The 27851-nt window shown below is 37.7% G+C and overlaps 1 protein-coding gene across 2 annotated transcripts in view; it reads left to right on the forward strand.

Annotated features, from left to right (window-relative positions):
- The window catches only part of CUL5 (cullin 5), an 87148-nt gene that overhangs the window by 26188 nt on the left and 33109 nt on the right, over positions 1-27851 (forward strand). For both annotated transcript variants that reach the window (XM_084895148.1, XM_084895147.1), the window contains 5 exons: positions 12718-12817; positions 17764-17940; positions 21757-21898; positions 23058-23203; positions 23286-23366. In XM_084895148.1, coding sequence (XP_084751274.1) covers positions 12718-12817; positions 17764-17940; positions 21757-21898; positions 23058-23203; positions 23286-23366 — 646 coding nt within the window. The remainder of the gene's footprint in view (positions 1-12717; positions 12818-17763; positions 17941-21756; positions 21899-23057; positions 23204-23285; positions 23367-27851) is intronic.

Raw genomic sequence — 27851 nt, forward strand, 5'->3', positions numbered from 1 at the left:
ATGGTCCAACCAAAAAACATGAGGTTTTTGGCTTATGGCTCCACAGAAGTGTGTGTTAAATCTTCAGCAAAAACGAGTTCATTGAGCATATGCCTGCTTTAGTTCAGTACACTTGTGTTGAAGTACAAACGCCCAACACCAGACATTATCAGGTTTCAGCTTAGGTTCAGATCCAGGCAATTAGGATTTGTGAATTCAGGATTCCAAAAAAGCCAATGACTCTTCTTTAGCATTAGCAAAAACAATATATGATAGAGCAGACAGTCATGTTCCACACCCGAGGGACAAGACTTTTCTAAGCCTATTTTACTAGATTCCAAATTGATCCACTCAAAAATATGCATATCAGGCTGGAAGATCATCAGCTTCTAAGTGCCAGACATCCGATTTCAAAAGAGCTCAGTAGCAACTAACAACTGTGTTTTGAAACTCCCAAAGTGTATTGCTATCTGGAGATTTTCTTTGTTTTCATGTTGTATCCCTCTTCTCAGACACACCAATAGGTAAAAATAACAGTAAGTATCATTCATTACAGAGACTTATTCTGTTTCCAATACTTAAACACTTTAAATTCCAATCCCCTCACCAGCAGTTAAAAGCAGGGAGGGTGTGTATTGCTAACTTTTTATTTTACAACTTTTTCTGATTGATATGATCCCTGTAGCACTTATGAGAGTACAAACATATAATATTTTACATCTTTATCATACATCCATATTCAATAGTTACAAAATACAAAGCCATCTTTTTAAACTTCCCCTTTTTTCATTACAAACTTACTCAAATCCCGGGAGAAGAATTCAGCATTTATAACATGAACACGGTTGCTGGGAGATCCTGACTGAAATGGAAGCCGAATGGAGGGGCTGTTGCTGCAGCAAGTTAGGCTGAAGAAACAGCTGGAGTGGTTTCTTCTCCCTTGGTTTCTCTAAACCCTTCCCCAGCCCTGGGGTCTAATTTAACTTATTTCCTCATGCTTAGAAGAGAGCATCACAAAAGTTTAACCTTTGTGGCCCACCAAAAGCTTACCTGTGGGAACATTTAGGTATTTTCTCCTCCTACTTGGATGTGAGAGCAAAAACCAAGTGCATCATCCAGGCTGTGCTGCTTCTCTTCTGACTTGAATCAACATGGCCAAAAGCATCCAGGAAATTAAGCAAGCCAACTCGCCTGAGTTATTTTTAAATTTCATAGATAGCTCTTCCCTCTCACAGCAGATACCAGCTCAGCTGCTGCTCATAGCCACCCAAGCAGGAAAGGTTTGTCATCCTACCATTTCATCCTTGCTTTCCCCAAACAATGCTCTCACTATGTTTCAGTGAGTTAGTTCTAGTGAATCCCACTCCTGACACCAACAGGCCAGCATTCTCAAGACCACCCTGGGTTAAAGGAATGCTAGGAAGACCACAGGACTCAGCATATAATTGTATTCCTGGCTGTACTTTATTACAATAAAGGATACAAACCAAAATGCCAACAAGATGCATGTGGTAAAGTTCAGGTGAACCAAGCATCTTTTCCGGGTAAAGTCACACAGGATAGACCTGATTCTTTCAACAACTAAATTATTATAACGCATGTGAAATCCTGTCTACCATGGAAAGCTCATTAAAGACTCAGTGCCCAGGGTTTTACCTGGGACTAGTCACATAGGCAGCCACAGTTACAGACTCTTGAGAAAAAAGCAGCTGTTTAACATAAGTCAGATTTTTACATAAACAGCATAGGTACAGTGAGCCGGTTTTAACAGGGAATGGTGAGAACATTCCTAAATCCAAGTCCCAGATGCAAGCCGAGGGTCAGCTTTGCGACCATGTCTTCCTCAGGATGGCTGTCTCACACCTGCTATAATTTGTGTGTGTGCACTAGTGAAATACTATATCAATGACTATATCAGTGAATTGTAGACACGTGACTGAGTAATCTATATGTATACATTATGCTGTTGTGCTCATTTTTTCTCTTTATTACGTAAGAAAATAATCTGATTTCTCTAAAAATTAATTTCTCTAAAAATAAGTTGCATATTAACTTATATCCATGATTCTGCCTTTTAATAAATTAACATTTAATAAGAAATAGCAGAGACCTTTTAAAACTTATTAGCATTCATATATACATGTATTTTTCTTAAATTATTTGATTAAACTTATGAATATGTTGAATGTGATAGGGCTTCTTTTTGTCTTATTTTTGCTATTTTGTGTTGATAATATACTTTATCATCTAGAATGATGCTTCTTTTCTGTACACTCCTGACTGGGAACAGGAGCATAGCGCGATGCTGTTCCTTGCTTAATGTGTACTTCTAAGCAAAAATAGTCAATAACTTTGTACTTGCTACAGCTAGTGGCTTTAATATACTGTTTTTTAAGAATCTTCGATCTCCTTGGAGTTACCCAAGGTTGTTCAATATGTTGTCCTCTTAGGATTCCTGGATGTCTTATCATGCTATCACCAAAATTGCAAGACCTAGCTTTCCAAATTTTAACCTATTTAACCATAATAATAACAGAGCTTACTTATCTCTAAATCTGATGTGTTTAATATATTCTTAAAATATTTTTTATTGATTTCAGAGAAGAAGGGAGAGATAGAGAGAGAGAGAGAAACATCAGTGATGAGAGAATCATGGATTGGCTACCTCCTGCATGCCTCCTACTGGGGATCGAGCCCACAACCTGGGCATGTGCCCTTGACCAGAAATCTAACCCAGGACCCTTCAGTCTGCAGGCCCGTGCTCTATCCATTGAGCCACACCAGCTAGGGCATGCCGTGTTTAATATATTGATATTAAACTACTATTTACTCCCCTTTTCTCATAATCTGCATCCTTATTTTTCAATAGAAGTGTTATTAGCATTTTGAATGGTTATAAAACTGGTTCTCAACCTTTTTAATGCTGCGACCCTTTAATACAGTTACTCATGTTGTGGTTACCCCCAAACATAAAATTATTTTCGTTGCTACTTTATAACTGTAATTTTGCTACTGTTATGTATCGTAATGTAAATATCTGAGTTTTCTGATGGTTTTAGGCGACGCTGCTAGCGGTTCTGCTAGCGGTTCTAGTGGTTAGGCAACCCACAGGTTGAGAACCACTGCTGTAGCAATGAAAATAATTTTGTGGTTGGGGGTCACCACAACATGAGGAACTGTATTAAAGGGTAGCAGCATTAGAAAGTTTGAGAACTATTGTTATAAAAGATGATCCTACATGTTGTGGGTTGTTCATCATTCTGGTATTCACCCTCATAAAGTTTAGTAGCTGACACTTTGTATACTCCTCTCCCCTCCCCTCATTATTAAACAGAAAAAGCTCTCATGTGTTCCCAAATGTCTTGGGGGCGGAGGGAGGGGGGGTGGTAAGTTGCAGCACCTCACTCAGTTGAGAATTGCTTCTTTTTTTAAAAAAATTTTTATTGCCCAACTAGAGTGGTTCAGAGTTGAGAGTTGGCCTATGAACCAGGAGGTCATGGTTCAGTTCCTTGTCAGGGCACATGCCCGGGTTTTGGGATGGATTCACAGGAGGCAGCCGATCAATGATTCTCGTCATTGATGTTTCTCTCTCTCTCCTCTCCCTTCCTCTTTGAATGCATAAATAAGTGGAACAGCAAGTGGATATCTCTCTGAAAATGAGGTAATCAAAATAAAGAAGAGAGCTTTGAATAAAAAAATAAAAGAGCTAACTAATAAAGACAAAATTAATAATTTGAAAACTTAAACCAGATTTCTCCCTGAATGTAGAGCAAAGACATTATGGAAAATTAATGAATGTAGCCCTAATTTATTTGGTTCAGTGAATAGAGTGTCAGCCTGCAGACTGAACGGTCCCAGGTTCAATTCAGGTCAAGGGCACATGCCTGGGTTGTGGGCTCGATCCCTCCGAGTAGGGAGTGTGCAGGAGGCAGCCAACCAATGATTCTCTCTCATCGTTGATGTTTCTTTCTCCCTCTCCCTTCCTCTCTGAAATAAAAAAATAATAATAATAATTAATAAATATCAAGGCTAGATCTAGAATCAGATTAACTTCTACTAAAAAGGGTTCCAGAAGGAGAGAACAAAAATAGTAGAGGAGAAGATATTATATAGTCAAAATACAAGAATGAAGTTTCCAGGACTAAAATCTCATGTCCCTTGCCACCTATTCCTACAAGTCTTCATATTGAAGGTGCTAAAAAGAATGCCTGGACACATCCTCAAGGAATTTCAGAGTTCTAAGGATAAAGAAAACAATCCTAATTCTTGAAGAGAAAAGAAGTTACCTTCCAAACAAAACAGAATACCCCCGCTCTTTTCATTGGACAAATGCAGGAGGTTGAAGGAACATTTTCTTTAAATATTTGAAAAGCTATTATCCTATCCCTAATCAAGTTTAAGACAAAATGGAAATATTTCCAGACAGGTTACAGGATTTAAGGATTCTGCAAAAATGAAAACACGTACCTTTGCCTCCACCATTGAGCTTTATCAAATGCAAACTAATTACTAAAATTCTACGGCACACCAAAAAGATATATTCTTGGCCTGACCAAAAAAAGACATAATTTTGATTCATTCACACCAAATAGTTATTGTTGTGTTGGCTTATATAATTTTTTTATTTGACAATCTAAGGGGAAAGAGTTCAGTGCCCCTGACTAGTCAGGTATTGCAAGGTTTAAAAAAATTTTTTTTACACACTAGTTGAAAATTGCCAATCTGAGTCACTGTTAATTGAGTTTAATGTTTCAGCTGAATACATCCTGGCTGTTACAAGGGTGTGTTAAGTATTCCAATGTATTTGTATCTTACATATCTAATTATATTTTTATATGTTGATATACATTTTCTGGTATAAATGAACATTTTTTGTCCATTCATAAAGCTTTTATTCTACTTACATAATACACATTCTTAACAATTATGCTTAGATTATTCATGAACATTTCATGAGACATTAAAGCTAATCATAATTTTAAGTTATTTCCCTGTTAACTATTTTACAGCATGCGCTGCATATTAGGCAAATCAAAGAAAAATTCACAAAAGCAAAAAAAAAAAAAAAAAACACCTTTAAAAATGGTAAATACATGTTTTGTTTTGTTTTGTTTTGTTTTACTGCTGTGCTTGATATATATGAAGTAATGGATATCAAGCATTTCATTTTACTGCATCTTGACTTGTACATGTGTTCTTAGGTTGCCTAAACCATTTAAATACAAATAAAATGAGTGTAGCGAAGTGAATGAAAGCAAACAGCAGATAATTTTACAAATAATGGAGTGTGAACCATTTCTGCCCTTATCCAGAGTAAATTGGGTCACAACTAAAGCAATACTTTTGCAGATGTAGTCACAGATGTGCAGGTGTGCACATTGAAAGTGAGTATTCCAGCCGAAACTGGTTTGGCTCAATGGATAGAGCGTCGGCTTGGGGACTGAAGGACCCCGGTTCGATTCCAGTCAAGGGCATGTACCTTGGTTGCGGGCATATCCCCAGTAGGGGGTGTGCAAGAGGCAGCTGATCGATGACTCTCTCTCATCGATGTTTCTAACTCTCTATCTCTCTCCCTTCTTCTCTGTACAAAATCAATAAAATATATTTTTTTAAAAAAAGAAAGAAAGAAAGAAAGAAAGTGAGTATTCCACATGGATTAACATGTACTATCCAAGGGATATCCATTTATACTCCATCCCTCTAAGTGAGGGGTAGAGAAAGTCTGGCTCATGGGGCATATAAGGCCGGAGAAATCATTTGGTCTGGCTCTGCCAAGGCATTAGGGGTGAGGTAATTAAATGTTTGGCCAATATAGCAGGCTAATTTTTAAGTTGATAATTTTGTATGGCCTGCAAATCTAAATATATAAAAGACTAATATGCAATGTCCCTTTGGGAGTTCGACCAGGAGACCAGGAGTTTGATCACTCGCTATGATATGAGCTAACCACCACGGGGGTGGCACAGAATGAAGGAAAGCCCCGGCTGGCAGCCAGGGAAGGAAGGCCTGGATTGGCCCTGATCGCTAGGAACCCTACCCATGCAGGAATTTCATGCACCGGGCCTCTAGTGATGTTATAAAACATCAGAAAAAAAAGGTTCCCTGCCTCTGCTCTAAGTGCTCCAAAACTTCACTACCCACAACTACACCCGTGACTAGAACCAATTCTTTTTATTCCCCATCAGGACAAACCAATATGTAGGCAGTTTTCTTTGCTTAGATATGAAAACTATTTTAACACTGATCCTTGTGAAGCTACAATGTTCCAAATATACTAAGTCAAACATTTATAACTTGTATAAAACTCCCACATCCCCTTATTGGTCACTCAAGATGGAAGAAGAACTCTCTAAATGTTAACTATTTCTACTCCGCTAATATTAAACATAAAAGCCACATGGGAGATAGAGAAATTCAAATAAAAATAAATCTGTCATAAATCGTAAACAAAAAACTATTTGTGGGACAGCATGGATGACTAATGGTCCACTGTGTAAATGTTAAAATGAGGCAGACAAAGGTTGAGAGGCCTGTTAATTTTCTCTTCATTCTCCTGCTTCAGCTTCCTCTCCTTAGGTATCCAATATCCACAATGTCAAGTGTTCTCTCAGTGATTGCATTATTAGCTTGCTGCCTTTGTATGACTCTTCACATAATGTATCAAGTTCAGCAGTGGCTTCATCAAAAGTTTTCTTTGCAAAAAGCAGGCTTTCTCCAGAGTTGAGAATCTCATAATAGAACACAGAGAAGTTAAGGGCCAGCCAGACCCAGTCTGATAGGGTCTGTTGGTTACATTTCTTTTTGCTGATTTCAAAAGCATCTTAGTATGCTTGTTGTGACTGATCCACAATCCCTTGTCATCACCAGCAGCATCCTCAGTCAAGTAATTATTGTTAATAGTAGTTCTTTACTTTTCATAAATTTCTCTTTTCTTTATTGATTTTGAGAGAGAAGAAGAGGGGTGAGGGGAGATATCAATCAGCTGCCTCCCAACCAGGGATCAAACCCACCACCGGGTTGGTGCCCTGACCGAGAATCTACCCACCACCTTTGTGTGTAAGGGATGACATTACAGCCAACTGGAGCCACATCAGCCAGGGCTCCTTTCCTTTTCAAATGGAAAACTTTGCTTAGTGCTTGTAAGGTTTGGGGATCAAGAACTTTTCCAAGAGAGACAGTATTACACCATTGCATATAGCCCTTCGCTCAGTCTCAGTTTTCTCTTTATATGGAGCCATCTGCTGTTTCTCCTCAGCACCTCTCATTTTTGCTCAATACTGGAGATGGCTCTCTTAAGATTCAACCACTGAGCCATATCAGCCAGGAAATGTTTGTCCTTTTGGAAGACATATTGTCTTTCTAATGGGATAACTTATTTAGTTCATGTATAATGATATAACTGATATTCTTATTTTTACTGTTTCTATACATTTGTCACTTATTAGATACTATTTTTTCTTTTCCTTATTTTTATTAATTTGAAAGTTCACTTCCACTAGTGATTACTTTCCTGTTTCTCACTCTCAAAGGCATATGGTATTACTTTTAATTAAAAGCAAAATACCTATTTTTTACACCAAAATCACACTATTTTACTCCCATTCTATCTAAGGAAGTTGAAATTTAGGAATATTTTGTACCTCTTGCTGCTTCTCCCATCCTTTCTCTCTGTCCCAATGAAACTTTTGAAAAGTTTTTACTTCTTTATTCTCCCATTCCCCAACTCCCTGATTTTTTAAATTAATATTTAAAAATGATTTCCCTGTAATATGTCTCTTTTTAAAAGCATTTCGGTTATCTATTTCAAGAGAGTATTTTCTTACCAATTCAGGCTTACTTTCATATATATGAAATTAAGACCTCCCCCACCCGCTGGCCTGGTTGCCACCAACTGCCCCTCCTGCCAACCTGGTCGCCTCTCACTGCCCCCCTTCCAGCCTGGTTGCCCCTAACTGCTGCCCGCCCCCTCCCCCACCCCCACCCCCCCCCCCCCCCCGCCGGCCTGGCTACTCCCAACTGCCCCTCTCCCCCACCTTCCTTCACTCCCCCCCGTGCCGGCCTGGTTGCTCCACGCAGCCTGATTGTTCAGTCGTTTGCTTGTCCCTCACTAACCCCCCTGCTGGCTTGGCTGTAGGCAGCCATCTTGTGAGTGTGTGAGGGTCAATTTGCATATTGCTTCTTTATTATATAGGATATATGTATACACACACACACACACATTGCTCACTATTGCCTCTTCCCTTTTATGTTGAAGTGCCGTTTGACAAAATAAAGTACATAAATTAGAACTGCATGAACCTATAAATGGGTAAATATCAGAAGCAATGTTGAGTGAAAAAAAATCATTTAAAAATTATTATTTGATAAAATTTCTATTATGTTTAGAAATCCTCATAGCATGTCACAAAACTTGGGGGAAATATAAATTCAGGCTTGGTTACTTCTGGAGAGGGATGGAAGAAAGTAGGATGGAGAGTGGAACATGGAGGGCTGGCTTTAAGGGTATTATCATAATACATTCTTCAAGTATGTATATTATAAAACTAGAGGCCCAGAAATTCATGCACTTGTGGGGTCCCTAACTGCGGCCTCCCTCCCTTCCCCTGGCCAAACTCGTGGTCGGGGGGAGAATTTGTGTATTATGCTTTTATTATATAGGATACGTGCACATTAAAAGGAAATTCATTAGAAATATTTTAATATCGCTATTCACATCTTGCTAATGAAAAGAAAATAGGATTCTACTGAGTCCTCCTATCTACCTACTCCAGGACTTCTATGAGGATAAAATGAGATGAGGCACAGGAAAACACTTAACAAACATTTGGTTAAACTGTAAAATAAAATGTTTGCACCTGGCTATAAAGCAAGTTGGGTTCCTGGGCGGAAGAAACTTCAAGGAGGCTGGTCACTAGGGGGAGGAAGCCGGGTGTTGCTACATAATGTCATTACCTGGCGCCCACAGGCACCATTTCCGGGCTGAGCGGGGCTGTGGGCCACATTTGTGCTATGGGGCCTTGGCAGCGTTGACTGCGATTTGGTGGGATGTGGCTCTGGGGTGGTGGCGGGGCCTGTGTCCCACTTGGGGGAAGCCGAGTGTTGGTTTGTCGGTGCCAGGTCCCTGGTGCCATTTATTTTTAAATGGCCAGTGTGTGTCATGGCAGCTCCTGTGTTGAGCATCTGCCCCCTGGTGGTCAGTATGTGTCATGCCTAATGGTCGGACAGTTGAATGGACAGTTAGCCTTTTATATATATAGGTTCCTCAAAACATGTTTGAAAATGGAACAGGATACTTGACTGTTTTATTGTGTGAGCAGTATCGTATTTTGAATAAGGAGTTTGTTGACATTTTCTTATGATATATCGACACATGGTAATACCTGGAAGTTGAGAAAAGGAAGCTACAGAAGTTGTAATAAGTTCTTATCAAGCTTGATTCTTTCTTGGGTAAGATGTTTTAGAACTACTCAATCCCACATCCTTCATCATACCATCCCTTGTTGCCTTTGAGATGCAAGTCATGTTTGAGTCCTTCTGGCATGTACCCAGCAAAGGTTTGAATATGCAGTGGTAATCCTATTTCATGGAGGCCTGGATTTCCTCTAATGAGTGGCTTTTGCTCCAAAACTATCCACAGCTTTATCAAACTTAGAACTGCACTGCAGGCTGAGATTCTTACTATCAATACACAACCTTCCTTTCTCCTCTTCCCTGCGGGGATTAGAACAGCATTGTAGGTTTATCCCTTGCTCAGCTTCTTGTAGTTCACTTCCCATTTTCCCTCGAAGACATTTACCTCAATAAATCTCTTGTTCTTCTAATCCTATCTGCTTCTTGGGAAACCTATACTAACATAAATCAGTATATGTAGAGTGCCACGGCAGTCAGTTCATACTGGTTTTTGTTGTAATAAGCAAGAGATTATCATGATTTTTATTATGTACTGGTGGTGATGGATGGAAATATCCAAATTAGAGTGACATTTCAGAAATGGGTATAATAGGACCATGATTGAACTTAGGGGCTAAAATAAGGTTAGTTTGCCTAATTTCTTGCTTCTCACTCCCCACTTCACATACCACATTGATTTGTTTATAGTTCACTACAGACACCATAGTATCTCACAGTTCTTTACTCATTGTTACTTCCTAAAATATTATTCCACCACTCTCTTATGCCTTGCGTTTATATACATAGTAATGGGGGTAAACATACTGAGTTATAATCTATTTTTGTATCAGTTTCTTCTTTTCAATTCTAGATTTCTTTAATCATGAGATGATACTGCAGCTTCTTATAGGGGTCAATTAATCATTTTGTACTTTATTCAAAGAGCAGTGGAAAACCATTAGATGATTTTAAATGTAGAGGTAATATGCTGTGATTTTTGAGTTTCATAAAGATTATGTTGACTATGTTGGTTGGATGGGTTGGAGGAGTGCGAGAAAAATGGTTTGGGAGGCCTCTGAAGCCCAACTGCCTGGTTCTACCATTTATACTAGCTCCTTAACCTCTCTTTGCCTCAGTTTCTACATCTGTAAAATTGCAATGAAAATAATACTCCTTCAGAGTTGCTGTGAAGGATAAATGAGTTAAAACAGCTTAAAATAGAATCTGGCACATATTGAGCAGCCAGATGTTACCTGTTATGCTATTACTTAACAAATATTTGTATGCTTACTGCATTCCAGACACTGGTCCAGATACCACTATTAAGCTGAATTAAACAAATGACAAAAGCAAGTTCAAATTAATATTTAGCCTGGCTGGCGTGGGCTCAGTGGTTGAGGTTTGACCTATGAACCAGGAGGTCACAGATTCCCTGTCAGGGCACATGCCCTGGTTGCAGGCTCTATCCCTAGTGCGGGGTGTGCAGGAGACAGCCGATCAGTGATTCTCATTCATCATTGATGTTTCTATCTTTCCCTCTCCCTTCCTCTCTGACATCAATAAAAATATATTTTAAAAAGTTAATATGCAGACAGAACTTTGGGTTATAATGATGTTCCTTAGAATCTGAATATAAAACAAACACTTTGGCCATTATTATAATGTTACAATTCTGGAGGTGTTTTGTTTAGATTTCTTTGACATTTTTTATAGCAGGGACTCCAGAAGGTACTAAATAAATCACTAGGGAGCCTATTCCAAATAAAAGAATCTTCAATAAAAAATCCTCAATAGCTGAAACCAGTTTGGCTCAGTGGTAGAGCGTCGGTCTGCGGACTGAAAGGTCCCAGGTTCGATTCCGGTCAGGGGCATGTACCTTGGTTGCGGGCACATCCCCGGTAGGGGGTGTGCAAGAGGCAGCTGGTCGATGTTTCTCATTGACGTTTCTAGCTCTCTATCTCTCTCCCTTCCTCTCTGTAAAAAATCAATAAAATATATATTAAAAAATAAAATAAAATAAAAAAATAAATAAATTCTCAATAAATCCTGAATAAAAGACTACCCTCTTGTTATGTTTCCCTGTACTACAATTTAATAATTAAGAAATTTACTTTTAGGATATGTGTTAATCTTAAATATATTTCTGCAATGAATATCCTTTGGTTAAAAATATGTCAACTTGATAAGTTTAGAGTTTTTGTATACCAGTTTATGAGAACTTTCCTTTTTGTTTTTGTCTTTATCTTTTTTAACTAAAGGAGACACAATAGTAATTAATGTGTAAATACAATGAATGTGTAGAAGATTCACTATAATAGGATTTAAATTATTATTTTTTCAAAGCAATAGACTAATTTACATATATTGAATTAAAGAATTAATAGGATTTACTAGTATACTTGCTTTGCACAAGAAAATATTAATAGTAGTTCAGTTTGGGGAATGGGATTAAGAGATAGTATACTTTTTAAAAATATATATATTTTATTGATTTTTTACAGAGAGGAAGAGAGAGGAATAGAGAGAAACATCGATGAGAGAGAATCATGGATCAGCTGCCTCTGGCACACCCCCTACTGGGGATGTGCCCGCAACCAAGGTACATGCCCTTGACCGGAATCAAACCTGGGACCTTTCAGTCCGCCAAACCAGTTTCGGCAAGAGATAGCATACTTTTATAATTAAAAATATTTATGCAGCCCTAGCCAGTTTGGCTCAGTGGATAGAGCATCAGCCTGCGGACCAAAGGGTTCTGGGTTTGATTCTGGTCAAGGGCAGGCACCTTGGTTGCAGGCTCCTCCCCGGCCCCAGCCCTGGTCGGGGCTCATGCAGGTGGCAACCAATTGATGAATTTCTCTCACATCGATATTTCTCTCTCTCTCTCTCTCTTTCGCTCTCTCTAAAAATCAATGGAAAAAATATCCTCAGGTGAGGATTTAAAAATATATGTATATATTTATGCAGCCCAGGCCAGGTTGCTTGATTGGAGAATTATCCCATACACCAAAAGATTAGAGGTTCAATCCCCAGTCTGGGAAACGCATCAATGTTTCTCTCTCACATCACTTCCTCCCTCTCTCCCTTCTTCTATTTCTAAAAAATCAGTAAACATATTCTCGGGTAAGAAAAAAAAAATCTATATATATTATGCAATAACTAGCAGAGATTTAAAGAAAACAATGAATGATAAAGAAAATACAAACTAATGTGAGACAACTTACAAAACCTGTTTGGTTCATATGAATGGATTCTGTGGTCTATGGAAACTATAAAAACAGAACTTAACATGAGTTTTGTATTTGTTTTTGTTCCAGTGTTAATATTTGTTTACCTGCTTTATTTTTATAGGGATGTGCATGCAGTCTGTCTCTGGGATGATAAAGGCCCAGCAAAAATTCACCAGGCTTTAAAAGAAGATATTCTTGAGTTTATTAAGCAAGCACAGGCAGTAAGTTCCACTTTTTATATTATATTTGTTTTAAGGTTTTACTCAAAAAATATTATTAAAAAAATACTATAAATGTAGGACTTCCTGAAGTCATTTTAAATATTACATTGACTTGATGTATTTCTTAAATAAATTTTTAAATTAAATGATAATCGTTTGCTTCTTTTCCCCCCTTAGTGACATTTCTTTTAAGAGAGTACATTATTATCCTCAATTAAAAAATGCTGTAAACAACAAGTGAACAAACAAAACAAAGTTATAGACACAGACAACAATATGGTGGTTACCAGAGGGGAAAGAGGGTGGAGGGATGTTGAAGAAGGTAAAGGTGGTCAATATATGGTGACAGGAGACTAGACTTTGGGAGGTGAGCACACAATGCAATATACAGATAATGTATTATTGTACACTTGAAACTTTCATGGAGGTTATTAACTAATGTCACCGCAATAAATTTAATTGTTAAAAGCATAGATTTAAAAATTCAGTTTTTTATAGATCCTTTAGATGTGCCCCCACTACCATGTATTTTTAGCCATATGTCAGCTCACATAAATCTATTTTTTCTCACACTAATACCTCTTTTCAAACTGACAGTAGTTTTCTTCAAATTTCATCCATGTTGTTCCAAGTGGCATGACATTTTTTATGGTTGAATAATTTATTCTGTGTATGTACCACATACTCTTTCTCCATTCATCTCTCTATGGACATATAGGCTGTTTCCATATCTTGGCTATCTACACTAATAAAAGAGAAACATGCAAATTAACCATACTTCCACTATGCCCACCAGCCAATCAGGAGCAAGTATGCAAATTAACCCAACCAAGATGGTGACAGAGCTGGAGCCAGCAGGAGGCTTGGATTGTCCCCGGCAATGGAGGAAACCAAGCTTCCTGCCCGCTCTGGCCGGCCTTGGCCTCCACTCAAGGCTACAAAGTTTCAGTTATAGAAGATAAACAAATCCCAGATATTTGCTTCCAGCCTGCAGTTGGGAGCGAGCAGGCTGGCAGGCCAAGTGTTTAGGCACAATCGGGTGGGCAGGCAGGCAGGTGAGGGGTTGGAGGCAGCAGTTCCGGATTGCAAAAGGGATGTCCAACTGCCCAATACCTGTAAACTGGCAGTAGGACATCCTTCAAGGGGTCCCAGATTGGAGAGGGTGCATGCCGGTCTGAGGAACCCCCCTTCCCGTTCACAGATTTCATGCACCAGACCTCTAGTTGTAAATAATATTGCAGTGAACATGGGATGCATATAGTCCTCCCTCAGTTTCCACATTGGGTTGGTTCACAGATTCCTAGCAGATACCAAAATCCATGGATGCTCAAGTTCCTTAGTCCTCCCTTTGTATCTTTGGGTTCTGCATCTGTAGATTAAACCAATTACAGATGCAGAACCCATGAATACAGAGGGCTGACTGTATATTTTTTCAAATTAGTGTCTTTGTTTTCTTTGGATGAATAGAGGTAGAATTTCTGAATCATATGGTAGTTCTATTTTTTATTTTTTGAAGAGCCTTGATACTATTTTCCATAGTGGCTGTACTAATTTACATTCCCACCAACAGTGCACAAGGGTTCCCTTTTCTCCACATCCAACACTTACTTCTTGTCTTCTTGATAATAGCCATTCTATCAGGTGTGAAGTGGTATCTCATTGTGGTTTGGATTATCATTTCTGTGATGATTAGTGATATTGAACATCTTTTCATGTCCTATTGGTCATCTGTGTGTCTTCTTTGGGAAAAGATCTATTTGGATTCTCTGTCCACTTTTTAATTGGTTTTTTTTTTGTTTTGCTTTGTTTCTGCATTGCTATTGAGTTGTATGATTTTTTAAAAATCTATTTTGGATATTGACTCTTATCAGATATGATTTGCAAATATTTTCTCCCATTCAGTAGATTGCCTTTTTATTTTGTTGATACTTTCTTCGATGTTTGTAAGCTTTTTAGTTTGATGTACTCTTACATGCTTATTTTTGCTTTTTATACCAAATGCAAAAAAAAATACACTACCAACATTGAAGTCAAGGAATTTACTACCCGTGCTTTCGTTTAGGAGTTTTATGGTTTCAGATCTTAAATCCAGTCTTTAATCTATTTTGAGTTAATTTTTGTGTATGATGAAAGATGGTCAAGTTTTCTTTTGCCTGTGGCTGTCCAATTTTCCCAGCACCATTTATTGAAGAGCCTGTTCTTTTCCCCATTGTATATTGCTTTGGGGTTTATGCACATACTACATAATAATATAGTAATATGCAAATTAACCATCACTCTGCTACACCCACAAGCCACAGCCATCAGCCAATCAGAGAAAGTATGCAAATTAACCCAACATATATGTCAGTTAATTTGCATACTCAGAGGGAGGGAGGAGTGAAGACTGAAGACAGCATAGGAAGAGGGAGGGAAAGTGGAAAGCAAGGCGGCTGCGGCTGTTGGAGGGAAAGCATTAGCAGCGCACAGCGGCGGTGGCAGTGGCAGTGCTCACAGCCGCGGAGATGGTGGCGCAAGTGGCTGTGGGCACGGTGAGGCGGGCTGTCCACCTCAGTGGGAGAGGTGCGGGGGCAGGAGAGGTGGCAGTGGCAAAGGGAAGCTCTCCGGAAGTCTTGCAGGAATATTCCTGCAACAGGTCACTAGTTTTAACAATATTCTTCCAGGTCATGGGCACATGACCTGGTCATTTTTGTGCCTTCTTTAGTTTCTTCATCAATGTTTTGTAGTTTTCAGTGTAGGTCTTTCACCTTCCTGGTTAAATTTATTCTTAGGTATTTTTATTCTTTTTGATGCATTGTAAATATGATTGTATTCATAATTTCTCTTTCTGATAGTTTCCTATGAAACGAACAGTATAGAATAAATCTAATGGATTTTGGGGTTGTGATTTTGTATCCTGTAACTATACTGAATTTGTTTATTCTAACTATTTTTTTTGAAATAGATTTTATTGATTTTGTACAGAGAGGAAGGGAGAGAGATAAAGAGTTAGAAACATCGATGGGAGAGAGTCATCGATCAGCTGCCTCTTGCACACCCCCTACTGGGGATATGCCCGCAACCAAGGTACATGCCCTTGACCGGAATCGAACCCGGGACCCTTCAGTCCCCAAGCCGACGCTCTATCCATTGAGCCAAACCGGTTTCGGCTATTTTTTTTGTGTGGTATTGTTAGGATTTTCTATATGTAACATCATGTCATTTGAAAATAGCAAGTTTTTCCCCTTTCTTTTTAATGTGGTTGCTTTGTATTTCTTTTTCTTGCCTAATTGCTCTGGCTGGAACTTCCAATGTTGTGTTGAATAAATTGGTGAGAGTGAGCATCCTGTCTTGTTCCTGACCTTAGAGGAAAAGCTTTCAGCTTTCTCCATTGAATATGACATTAGTTGTCACTTATACACTTTATTATGTTTAGGTATTTTCTCACTATACCCACCTGGTTGAGAGCCTTGATCATATAAGGATGTTGAATTGTGTCAAATGTATCTTCAGCATCTACCAAAGTGACCATGTGATTTTTATCCATCCTGTCAACATGATGTTAACACATGGATTGATTTGCCAATGTTGAACCATTCTTGCATCACTGGAATAAATCCCACTTGATCATGGTGTATAATCCTTTCAATGTGCTGTAGAATTTGGTTTGCTAATATTTTCAGGTTTTTTGCATCTACATTTATCAGGGATTTTAGCCTGTCATTTTATTTTTTTGTGGCACTCTTGTCTAGTTTTAGAATCAAGGTAATGCTGGCCTTGTAAAATGAGTTTGGAAGTATTTTTTCTTTCTTCTATTTTCTGTAAGAATTTGAGAAGAATTTGGTACTAATTCTTCTGTAAATACTTGATAAAATTTACAAACGAAGCAATCTGGTCCTGGACTTTTGTTTTTTTGGTTGACTTTAAAAAATATATTTTTATTGGTTTCAGAGAGGACCAGACAGGGAGAGAGATAGAAACATCAATGATGAAAGAGAATCATTGATCAGCTGCCTCCTGCATTTCCCCCCCACCTTCTCCCTTCTTTTCCCCCCTCCCTTACCTCCTGCAGGAATCAACCCCACAACCAGGGCATGTGCCCTGATCAGGAATCGAACTGTGAACTCCTGGTCCATAAGTTGATGCTGAGCCATACCAGCTGGGCTGTTTGTGGACATTTTTTATTATTGATTCAGTCTCCTTACTAGTGATTGGTCTGTTCAGATTTCCTATTTTTTTATGATTCACTCTTGGTACACTGTATGTTCCTAGTAATCTATTCATCAGTTCTAGGTTGTCAGATTAGTTGACATATAACATTCATAGTAGTCGTATGACCCTTTGTATTTCTGTGGTATCAGTTGTATGTCTCCACTTTCATTTCTGATTTTGAGTCTTTTTTATTGGTAAGTGCATAAGTTTTTGTGAACATTTGTTGTACAAATATATTTATAGCAATATTATTCATGATAGCTAAAAGGTGAAAACAACCCAAATGTCTGTCAATGGACAAAAATGAACAAAATATAGTACTTTGATAAAATAAAGTAGTATTTAGCCATAAAAAGGAATATAATATGGACACATACTACAACCGGCAAATATATAGACACAGAAAGTAAATTAGTGGTTGTTTAAGGCTAGGAAGGGGTAGGAGAGGGGAGAGATAAAGGGGAAGATAAAGTGATATTTTTACAGGTTTTTTTTAAATGACATTATTGACATAGAGCATTTTATTAGTTTCATATATATGCCATAATGATTAGATATACATATTGTGAAATCATAAGTCTATGTGAACATATTTTAGTTTTCTCTTGGATATATATTTATGTTTTAATTTCTTTTGGGTATAAGATAGTTTATGCTACAAATATTTTAAATTTATAGCATAAAAATGTTCTAGTATTCTTTAAAGTACCTGTATTTCAAATTGTTACAATTCTCTTTTGTTTTGTTTTTTCCAGCGAGTACTAAGCCATCAAGATGATACAGCTTTGCTAAAAGCATATATTGTAGAATGGCGAAAGTTCTTTACACAATGTGATATTTTACCGAAGCCTTTTTGTCAACTAGAGATTACTTTATTGGGTAAACAGGGCGGCAATAAAAAATCAAATGTAGAAGATGGTATTGTTCGAAAGGTAAGTTTTCCCACCTTTTTTCTAATATTCTTCAGGAAAGATGATCTAAAGACTTTAAAAAAAAAATATATATATATATATATGTGTGTGTGTGTGTGTGTGTGTGTGTGTGTGTAGATGTATATATCTATATCTAGATAGATACATAGATACATAAATATTTTAGAGGCCTAGTGCACGAAATTCGTGCATTGGGTGGGGGAGAGGGTGTCCCTTAGTCCAGCCTGTACCCTCTCCAATCTGGGACCCCTCGAGGGATGTCTGACTGCCCATTTAGAGATCAGGCCTAAGTGGGCAGTTGGACATCCCTCTCACAATCCAGGACTGCTAGCTCCCAACTGCTGGCCTGGTTGCCTGCCTGATTTCCCCTAACTGCTTCTGCCTGCCAGCCTGATCACCCCCTAACCACTCCCCTGACAGCCTGATTGACACCTAACTGCTATCCTGCTGGCCTGATTGCCCCTAACTGCCCTTCCCTGCCCACCCCGTTACCCCTAACTGTTCTCCCCTGCTGGGCTGGCTGCCCCCCACTGCCCATCCCTGCAGTCCTGGTTCCCCCCAACTGCTCTACCCTGCAGGCCTAGTCTCCCCCAACTGTCCTCCCCTGCAGTCCTGGGTTCCCCCCAACTGTCCTCTCCTGCAGGCCTGGTCCCTCTAACTGTTCTCCCCTGCCAGCCTGGTGGCCCCCAAATACCCTCCCCTGCAGGTCTGATCTCTCCCAACTGCCCTCCCCTGCTGGCCTGATCACCCACAACTGCCCTTCCCTACTAGCCATCTTGTGGCGGCCATCTTGTATGTTGGAGTGATGGTCAATTTGCATATTACCTCTTTATAGGATTTTTTTGTTGTTGATTACAGAGAGGAAGGGCAAGAGAGGGAGAGAGAGAGATTAATATCAGTGGAGAGAAAGAACCACTGATTGGCTGCCACCTGCACACCCCACACTGGGGATTGAGTTTGCAATCCGGGAATGCACTCTGACCAGGAATCAGACCGTGACCTCCTAGTTTATAAATTGACACATAACCACTGAGCCTAGACAGATTTGAAAACTTTTGGCAGTAATTTACATATTAAGTGGGTTTTTCTGCTTCACATATAAATTCCTTTCTAGCTCTTGCTGGATTTTATTGAATAATGTTTTTTCCCATTTTTAGTTTCAATTTTCTTTCAGCTTTTTATGTGGTGTTAAGCTTTTGATCTGTGTTTCAAATATTACCTTCCTTGCTTTTCCTTTCACTTTCTCCTTTTCCTAATTTTATCTTCGAGATTTTATTTTCTTTTTCTGTATTTACCTAATTGTGGCTAAATATTTTGCATTATTTGTAGTTAAAAGCACTGTGCCCAGTAATAACTCCTGATTTATTGGAAAAAGCTAAGCTCTGAAATTGGAGTCCCACATATCCCTTTCAGCTCTTTAATCAGCTCTGACCTAACCTCTGTGTCCTCATTTATCGTGTGTTTTCCTACTTGTGAGAGTCACATTAAACCAGTTTTGAAAAGTTAAATAGGCAATTTGAACTTTAAACCAGCGTTTTTCAACCGCTGTTCCGCGGCGAGATGTTGCCTGGTGTGCCGTAGGTGCAGACAAGACAAGAATTTTATAATTTTTCACTATTTTGTTTACTTAATATTTCATAATAAAGTAATTATAAAATACTTTCTTTGTGTTTATTTGATTCCTATTCAAGAGAATTACTTTATATATAGTCAATATAGGCACAGAGTTAAATTTTTTAACATTTTCTAATGGTGGTGTGCCTCGTGATTTTTTTCATGAAACAAGTGTGCCTTTGCCCAAAAAAGGTTGAAAAACACTGCTTTAAACAACTCTCACTTCTTGTTGCAATGTTATAGCAACAAAATCCAGCTTTCAAACATTCAGGTAATAGCCTGGTCATTATTGCCCTAACCTTACAAATGCTGACAAGATTACTGTAAATTGAGATATATTTACTGGTAGAAATATCTTCAGTGGTAGAAGTAACTGCAGTATGAGACATTATGACCACCACCCCAAAAAAAGAAAAAAAACACTTCTGGATGGTTTTTAATTTGCAGTTTCATAATCTTATTCACTCTTGTTTTTTGTTTTTTGTTTTTTTTTTTGTTATTTCTTTAATTTTTACTGTTCTCTACAGATTGTAGGAATCAGCATCACTTAATGATTAAGAGCATAGAGTCTAGAACTACAGTTGTTGGATTCAGGTTCCAGTGTTGCCACTATGAGCTATGTAAATATGGGAACATCAGCTTTCCTCTCTGTGTCCCAGGTTCCTCATATCTAAAAGGAGATAATAGTACCTATGTTATCTTATATCTAAGTTGTGAGGATTAAATGAATTATATGTGGAAAGAATTTAGAGCAGTGCTAGGTACATAGTGAATGTTATGTAACTATTATTCTCGTTATTGCTGCTGCTGCTGCTGCTGCTACTATTAATATGCTAGAGACCCAATGCACCAAGATTCGTGCAAGAATAGGCTTTCCCCTGGCTGCCAGCACCGCCTTCACTCTGGCGGGAGCCGAATTTCTGCCTTGGCTCTTGCCCAGAGCTGCCTTTCTGCCTTCCCACACTTCCCAGAGGCCTGGAGCAGCTGCGGCGGTGTGGAATACCTATGTTCCGCCCCACCCTCAGCCTCTCAGTGCTAACATATGCAAATTAACCCATGATCTTTGTTGGGTTAATTTGCATACTCACTCCTGATTGGCTGGTGGGCGTCGCAAAGGTATGGTCCATTTGCATCTTTCTCTTTTATTAGTGTAGATTCTTGAGCCCTGACTGGGGATCAATCCCTCAACCTTGGCTCATTGGGTTGATGCTCTAACCAACTGAGCTACTCAGCCAGTTCCAAACCAGTATTTCTGAAATTCAACATTGGAGCTTTACGGAACTAACGTTTAATTTTTTGCAACCAGTTAAAGTTTATATTATTATTTTCATTATTTTATAGATGGAAAAGCAGGTAAATAAGTAAAAGGGCTGGAATTCAAATTTAATTATGTTTGATTTTTTTTCCCCCTTTGGTTGTGCATATTTTAATCACTTCTGATAAAGAATAAGGTCAGTCTATGCCCTGATCAGTTTGGCTCAGTGGATAGAGTGTCAGCCTGCAGACTCAAGGGTCCCAGGTTTGATTCAGGTCAAGGGCACATACCTTGGTTGCGGGCACATGCAGGGTTCAGCTGATCGATGTTTCTTAACTCTCCCTCTCCCTTCCTCTCTATAAAAAAATCAATAAAATACATATTAAAAAAAAGAATAAGGTCAGTCTAAAACTAAATATTGCATACCACACCAAACTTTACCATAAGCAAAAGTAATGATTTCAAACAGAAAAAATAGCACTATTAGTAATAGTAATATATATAAATTATAACTTTTTAAAATAGTCCACAAATTTTACTTTTTTTTTTTTTCATTTTCCACATAATTAAATTTTGATGTTTTAACAGTTAGTTATCTTGGATTCTAAAACACATATTCTTTACCATTAATTGCCTTATATTCTTTACCACATGTAAATATACTGATTCCCTGAAGGATTCAAGTGAATGTAGGACTAAGAATTTGATTTCCTTTTTTAGTATTTGTACTTAATTTTTTAACCCTATTTCCGTTGTCAAAATGCTCACTCCTATCTTTCTGAGATTCACACTCATCTCAACCTCAACTTATCTGAACTCCAAGCTCCATTCCCCCAAATAAAAGAAAGTGCTCCTTTGCTCCCACTGGGGAAAAAAAATTGTGGATAGGTGGTACTTTGTGTATTAATAATTGAAATGAATTGTGCATTTTGTTCTCTTTTTCTTAGCTCATGCTTGATACATGGAATGAGTCCATCTTTTCAAATATAAAAAACAGACTCCAGGATAGTGCAATGAAGCTGGTACATGCTGAACGGTTAGGAGAAGCTTTTGATTCTCAGCTGGTCATTGGAGTAAGAGAATCCTATGGTATGCTCTGAACTTTTATGATCATACTTTCCTTTGCATGCAAATTCTAAGACAGTCATAGAGTAGTACTAGCAAAAGTATCTTTATTAGCACAAGTAACATCAACTTTTAGTGCCAAATGCTTTTCCAAGTACACAAGAGGTATTTATTCTGCTTTAAAGTAACCTACAAAAATTAATGTTTGAGTGGTGAATACTTACTTTGTCCATCTCATTTATTGGTTGGTGAATCTTTTTAGCAACTTAAATTAGAGAAGTATGGATTTGAATCTAAAGTTTGGACTTTTCTAAATTTTACTTCTGGAATTTTGAAATAGTCTTCTTATAGGGATCAAATTGTTATCATCTTACCCATATACTATTCACAAGATTAATTTTAAATACTATTTTCCTTACCCAGTTAGTGGTACACCATGCTAAATGCAGGTTACTTAGCCTGAGATCTGAGGCTCTCCACAACCACTTACCCTTACCTTCAATTAACCTTAAAAATCCACTCAGACAATCTAGTCATTATACTTTTGTATATATTTTTTTTAATTGATTTTTTACAGAGAGGAAGAGAGAGGGTTAGAGAGTTAGAAACATCGATGAGAGAGAATCATCAATCAGCTGCCTCTTGCACACCTCCCACTGGGGATGTGCCTGCAACCCAAATACATGCCCTTGACCGGAATTGAACCCGGGACCTTTCAGTCCGCAGGCTGATGCTCTATCCACTGAGCCAAACTGGCTTTAGCTAGTCATTATATTGTACTTTGACTCGACCTTGTGCTTTTCTACTTCTAAATTTTTTTTTTTTTTTTTTTTTTTTTTTTTTTTGCTTACTTTAGATAGACCTAGCTATGTAAATCCTAGTTTATTCCTTAAAACTCATTTCAAATCTCATTTCTTTTGTGAATGGTGTCTTGATCCAGTTAGAAGTCAGAGTCTTTCCTATTCAAAATAAAATATCATATTCTCTATGGTGTTTGTTGCTTTGTGCTGTTAACGTTTAAGTTTTTTATACAGAACATTTTGTCCTATTTATTTTTATGTTATCTTGAACATTGTCAGCCCCTTGTACATAATGACTGCTCAATATTTGTTATTTCATTTATGGTTCTCAAAATAGTGATGCTAATCATAATTAGAGTAAAATTTTATTTTCTGTTTTTCAGTTAACCTTTGTTCTAATCCTGAAGATAAGCTTCAAATTTATAGGGACAATTTTGAGAAGGCGTATTTGGATTCAACAGAGAGATTTTATAGAACACAGGCACCCTCATATTTACAACAAAATGGTGTACAGAATTATATGAAATATGTAAGTCGGAACTTAGTATAAGTGCTAATTTGAGCTATTCACTTGATATTCTTAAAATGATTGCTATTTTGCCTCTGGACAGGCAGATGCCAAATTAAAAGAAGAAGAAAAACGAGCACTACGTTATTTAGAAACAAGACGGGAGTGTAACTCTGTTGAAGCAGTAAGTAGTTTTGTAACTGTATATTCTATGGGATTGTTTGAAGTACAGTAGCCCAGGGATGGCAAATATATACTACACATAACATGATTTGTCTTTTCTCTGACTCTGACCATTACTAATGGATTGTAATACTTTTGCAATGAGCCAAAGCACAGCTTTAATAGACACCTTATTTAGAACACATTGGTTTTCAGAGCTTACGTGCAAGATAAAGTCTATTTGCCATCCTTGCTCTAGACTTTTTACTGTATTAAATGTACTTAATTTTTTTTTAATGAGTCTCCTTTATGATGTGTTATGGATATCTAAAGTTAACCCTTTTAGTGACTATCATGTGGCAAATAAAATATACTCCCTAAAGATACAGTTGATTCTCATTATTCGCAGAGATTATGTTTTATAAAGTGGCTGTGAACACTGAATTAGTGAGTACTGAATCGTTACTGCTGGGGGATATTTCCTCTTCTTATGGGAGGATGTTTTCAAACTTCATCTTGTTATGAGATAAAACACTATTTGATAAGTGAACACCAGTCTTTTATATTATTTCTTTTAATTTATATTGTATGCTCCTTGTTTTAAAAAAAAAAAAAAAACTGCTCTGAGGTATTAGCTGTGCTACATATCAGTTCTGGGTGTTTTCTTTCAATGGAGAGTGACTTTAGTGTACTTTAATAAGGAAAATATAGCAGTAATATTTCCTCCAGTTCCTTTCAGTCTATGGAGCCTGGGAATTAGGGGTAGATTTACATTCAAAGAAGTAATATTTCAGTTTGCCTACAACCAAACCTTTTCACTGATTTTTTTTCCTTCTAACTTTTCTTTGGCTTCTTTCATCTTGAATAATAGTCATGCTTATTCTTTGTTCATGAGTTGGGTTGGATCTTTTACCCTCTTGTTTTTTTGTTTTTGTTTTGTGTTGCTTTTCATAATGTGCAGTATATTTCCTTTTTCAAAGGTTAAAATAACTTTGCTATTGGCCAAGAAAGGGGGCTAGCTAACTTATGGTTGTTCTATAGAAGTTTTCTATGGAAATTTAAAGCTGGCTAGGGCTTCATTAAGGGGCAGGGAAGGCCATTGAAGGTTTGTTAAATAAGTTTGCCATGCTCAGAGTTATCCCTCGGGAAGATGAATGTAGTGACAGTATGAAAGTTCAGTTGGAGTGGGGAAGAGCTGGGCATCAGGAATAAGGAGGTTTTACAGTAATTCAGGGAAGGTATTAGCAGTACCATGTAGGGTTATAGCAATGGAATGGGAAGGATAGGTTAAAGATTGCCCGTGGAGGAATGTTGTATCATTTGGGTGGGGCTAGATATTGGACAGAATTGAGTCCATTTTGTTTCTGAGGTTTTGACTTGGGAGAATTGTGCTGCTACAGAGATCAGGTATAAGAATAAATCTTAGTAGTAAGGGAGAAATGTGAGTTCAATTAGAGCGATTTTACTATTTTAAGTTTATGTGTCCATTTCATCTAGGTGGAGAATGTTACAGTTTCATATGATAGGATTGTTCTGTTTTTCTACTCTAGTTTATATAGCTTAATTAGAGAATATCCATATTAACATGGAAATTCAACTATAACAGTCTGACTGAGAGAGAATCAGAGACAGCAAGAAAAACAGAATGAGAAAGGTAGAGATAAACCAAATACACATGACAGCCTGAAAGAACAGTTCAGTCCTCCTTTCTACTTTGTTTGTTTTGTTAATCCTCAGCAGAGGATATTTTTTTCCCCATTGATTTTTAGAGAGAGTGAAAGGGAGGAGAGAGAGAAACATCAGTGAGAGAGAAACACATCAATTGCCGGCCCAGGGATTGAACCTGAAACCCAGGTATGTGCCCTTGACCAGGAATCAAACCCGCAAAGCTCCAGTCTTTAACCGCTAAGCACACTCACCTGGGCTCTCCCTTTGTACTTTTAACAAATACACACACACACACACACACAGAAAAAACTTGAAATAGGAGATGTGAATTTGTTCTTCCAGTTACCAAATAGTGTGAGCATCTCAACAACTAAATGATTCTAGAATTCAAAGTCTTTTTATTATTTTTCAACAAAGACACTAAATGCAATATAGCTTGCTTTCAAAGAAACCTTCTATCATGTCCCCTCTAAAGAGCGATTACTATCTCTTTCTGCATTATCACTCTCCTAACTTTTTACAACAGAGATTATAGCAAAATTTGGTGCAGAGGAGACATCAAGCAACAGAATTTTAGAATTAATTATGACATTGGGAATGTAAGACTTAATGCAGATGTATTACTATATTATATACCTTACTGAACTAAAGCCATTATACTATATAATATTTACTATAATGTCTGTTAATTTACATTTTTTGTTTTCAAAGAGAAATAATGTGTTAGCATGATGTTGTACTGGAAGAAACAGAAAACAAAAAAATCACTCAAGTCCTAGGTTCTAATCCTATATAGTAAGAGAAGAATATGCTAATTATCCATTATGCCCTGAGGCATAATGACCAGATCACAGATCTGCAAGAGGGTGGGACAGAAAACTACAAGCAGGTGGCTGAGAGCTACAGGAGGGGGTAGGGCAGCAAGCTATTGTGGGGTGCAGGGGGAGCTACAGGAGAGCAGGCCAGTGGGTGCAGCGGGTGGAGAGCTACAGGAGGGTAGCAGTGACCTATTGGCACACAGATTTGTGCTCAGGGTTTCTAGTTTAATATAAGTAAAGTATAGCCCTAGCCAGTTTGGCTCAGTGGATAAGGCATCAGCTTATGGACTAAAGGGTCCCAGGTTCAATTCCCATCAAGGGCACATGCCCAGGTTACAGGCTCAATCCTCAGTTGGAGACATGCAGGAGGCAGCCTATCAATGAGTCTCTCTAATCATTGATGTTTCTATCCTTCTCCTCTCCCTTCCTCTCTGAAATCAATAAAAATATTTAAAAATATATATATATAAATGTAAACACTATTATTTGAATAGCTAGTAAGAAACAAGCCACTTTCCATACTAAAAACTATTAGAAACAGACTTACTGTCCTAAATTTTCTCTTAGAGGAATTATCAGTGATCAGAACACGTTATGCTATATCTTCATTGATACTAATTTTGTCTATACTTATATATTAGGCTATTCTTATTAATGGAGGACAATTATATGGTCAGTCATATGAGACTACACAAAAATGCACACCAGAATTTAAGATTGAAGTAGGTACATTTTTGGTACTTGTATTTTCTTCTAAAAATTAGCAAATTATTATGGTTTATGATTCACCTTCTTTAAATTTAGTTAGCATGGGTCACTCTTCTAAACTTGATTAGTTTTCAATATATGCAGAAAAGAAGTTTCTGGACTGTATTCTGTATAATAGAACAAGTCTCACATAGGTAGTACCCAGTTGTGAGGCCAGGCCTAATGAAGGCCAGAGTACATTTCAAGTGCTCCTAAAGTGCTTAGCAGCTTACTCATTTTTTCATGGTTTATAAGAGTTTTATTTCATTCTTTTGGTTTATTCCAAGCATCTAATTGTCATTTGTAAATGATGTTGCTTCATTTTTTCTAATATTAATACCTTCTATTTCCTTCAATGAATTAAATCTAATATTAAATGGTTAATTTTAGAAAAATGTTAATAGTTTTGGAGATCCTTGTCTTCTTCTAATCTTTAATGGGAATGCTTCTAAATTTTCACTGTTAAACATGGTAGTGTTGTTGTTTTTTTGCATGGTGTATGCATTTTTATTATATTGAGTATTCACTTATCTTTTCCTTAAGAATATTATCAGGCTCTTCTACTTTACCTTATAGGAGAGCAACTTAGCACCACCCAGATCCACTTAGACTCACAGTTCTAATAAGCTTGATTATCTTTGGATGGGTCTGGAGCAAAAAATCAGCAGTATATTAGTGAAAATGGGTAAGAGGCTTCAGAGCTGTGCTCCTGAAGAGGTATTATTGACAGCAAAAAGAGACCCCCAAAGTAAGAAAAGACCAAGGAAAAAATTTTAAACCAAAATAACTTAACTTTTTTCTATGGCTATTAATATTTTAGGTGATAGTCCAGCATACCTTGGAGTTCCTTGAGAGCATTCAGTTAGTATTTATTATGCACCTGAACCATATCAGGCCTTGTGCTAGTTGGGAAAATAAGATAGACCCGTTTCCTATTTTAGGAGTAACCCTGGAGTAAAATGGGTTGTTTATATAACAGAGTATTGGAATAGAGTTACTGATGGTGACCAGCATCTTCTCACAATGACTGAGTACTCGGGGAGACAGACACAGTGTGTTACAGTGGTCGGGGCATTCATATGGAACTAGGTGAGGATTTGAATTCCACTGTTGTCAGTATACCAGCCGTGTGTCCTTTGGCAAATTATTCAACCTCTGTAATCTTTGTTTTCCCAACTGTACAGTGGGATAATACCGACTTAGGTTATCAGAGTATAATAAAATAACTATATAGAAAACATTTAAGCACTTGTGTCTGGCATGTTAGTTTTTAC

This window comes from Pipistrellus hanaki (genome assembly GCF_964339955.1).
Source record: "Pipistrellus hanaki genome assembly, chromosome: 9".
In the NCBI taxonomy this organism is placed as follows: Eukaryota; Metazoa; Chordata; class Mammalia; order Chiroptera; family Vespertilionidae; genus Pipistrellus; species Pipistrellus hanaki.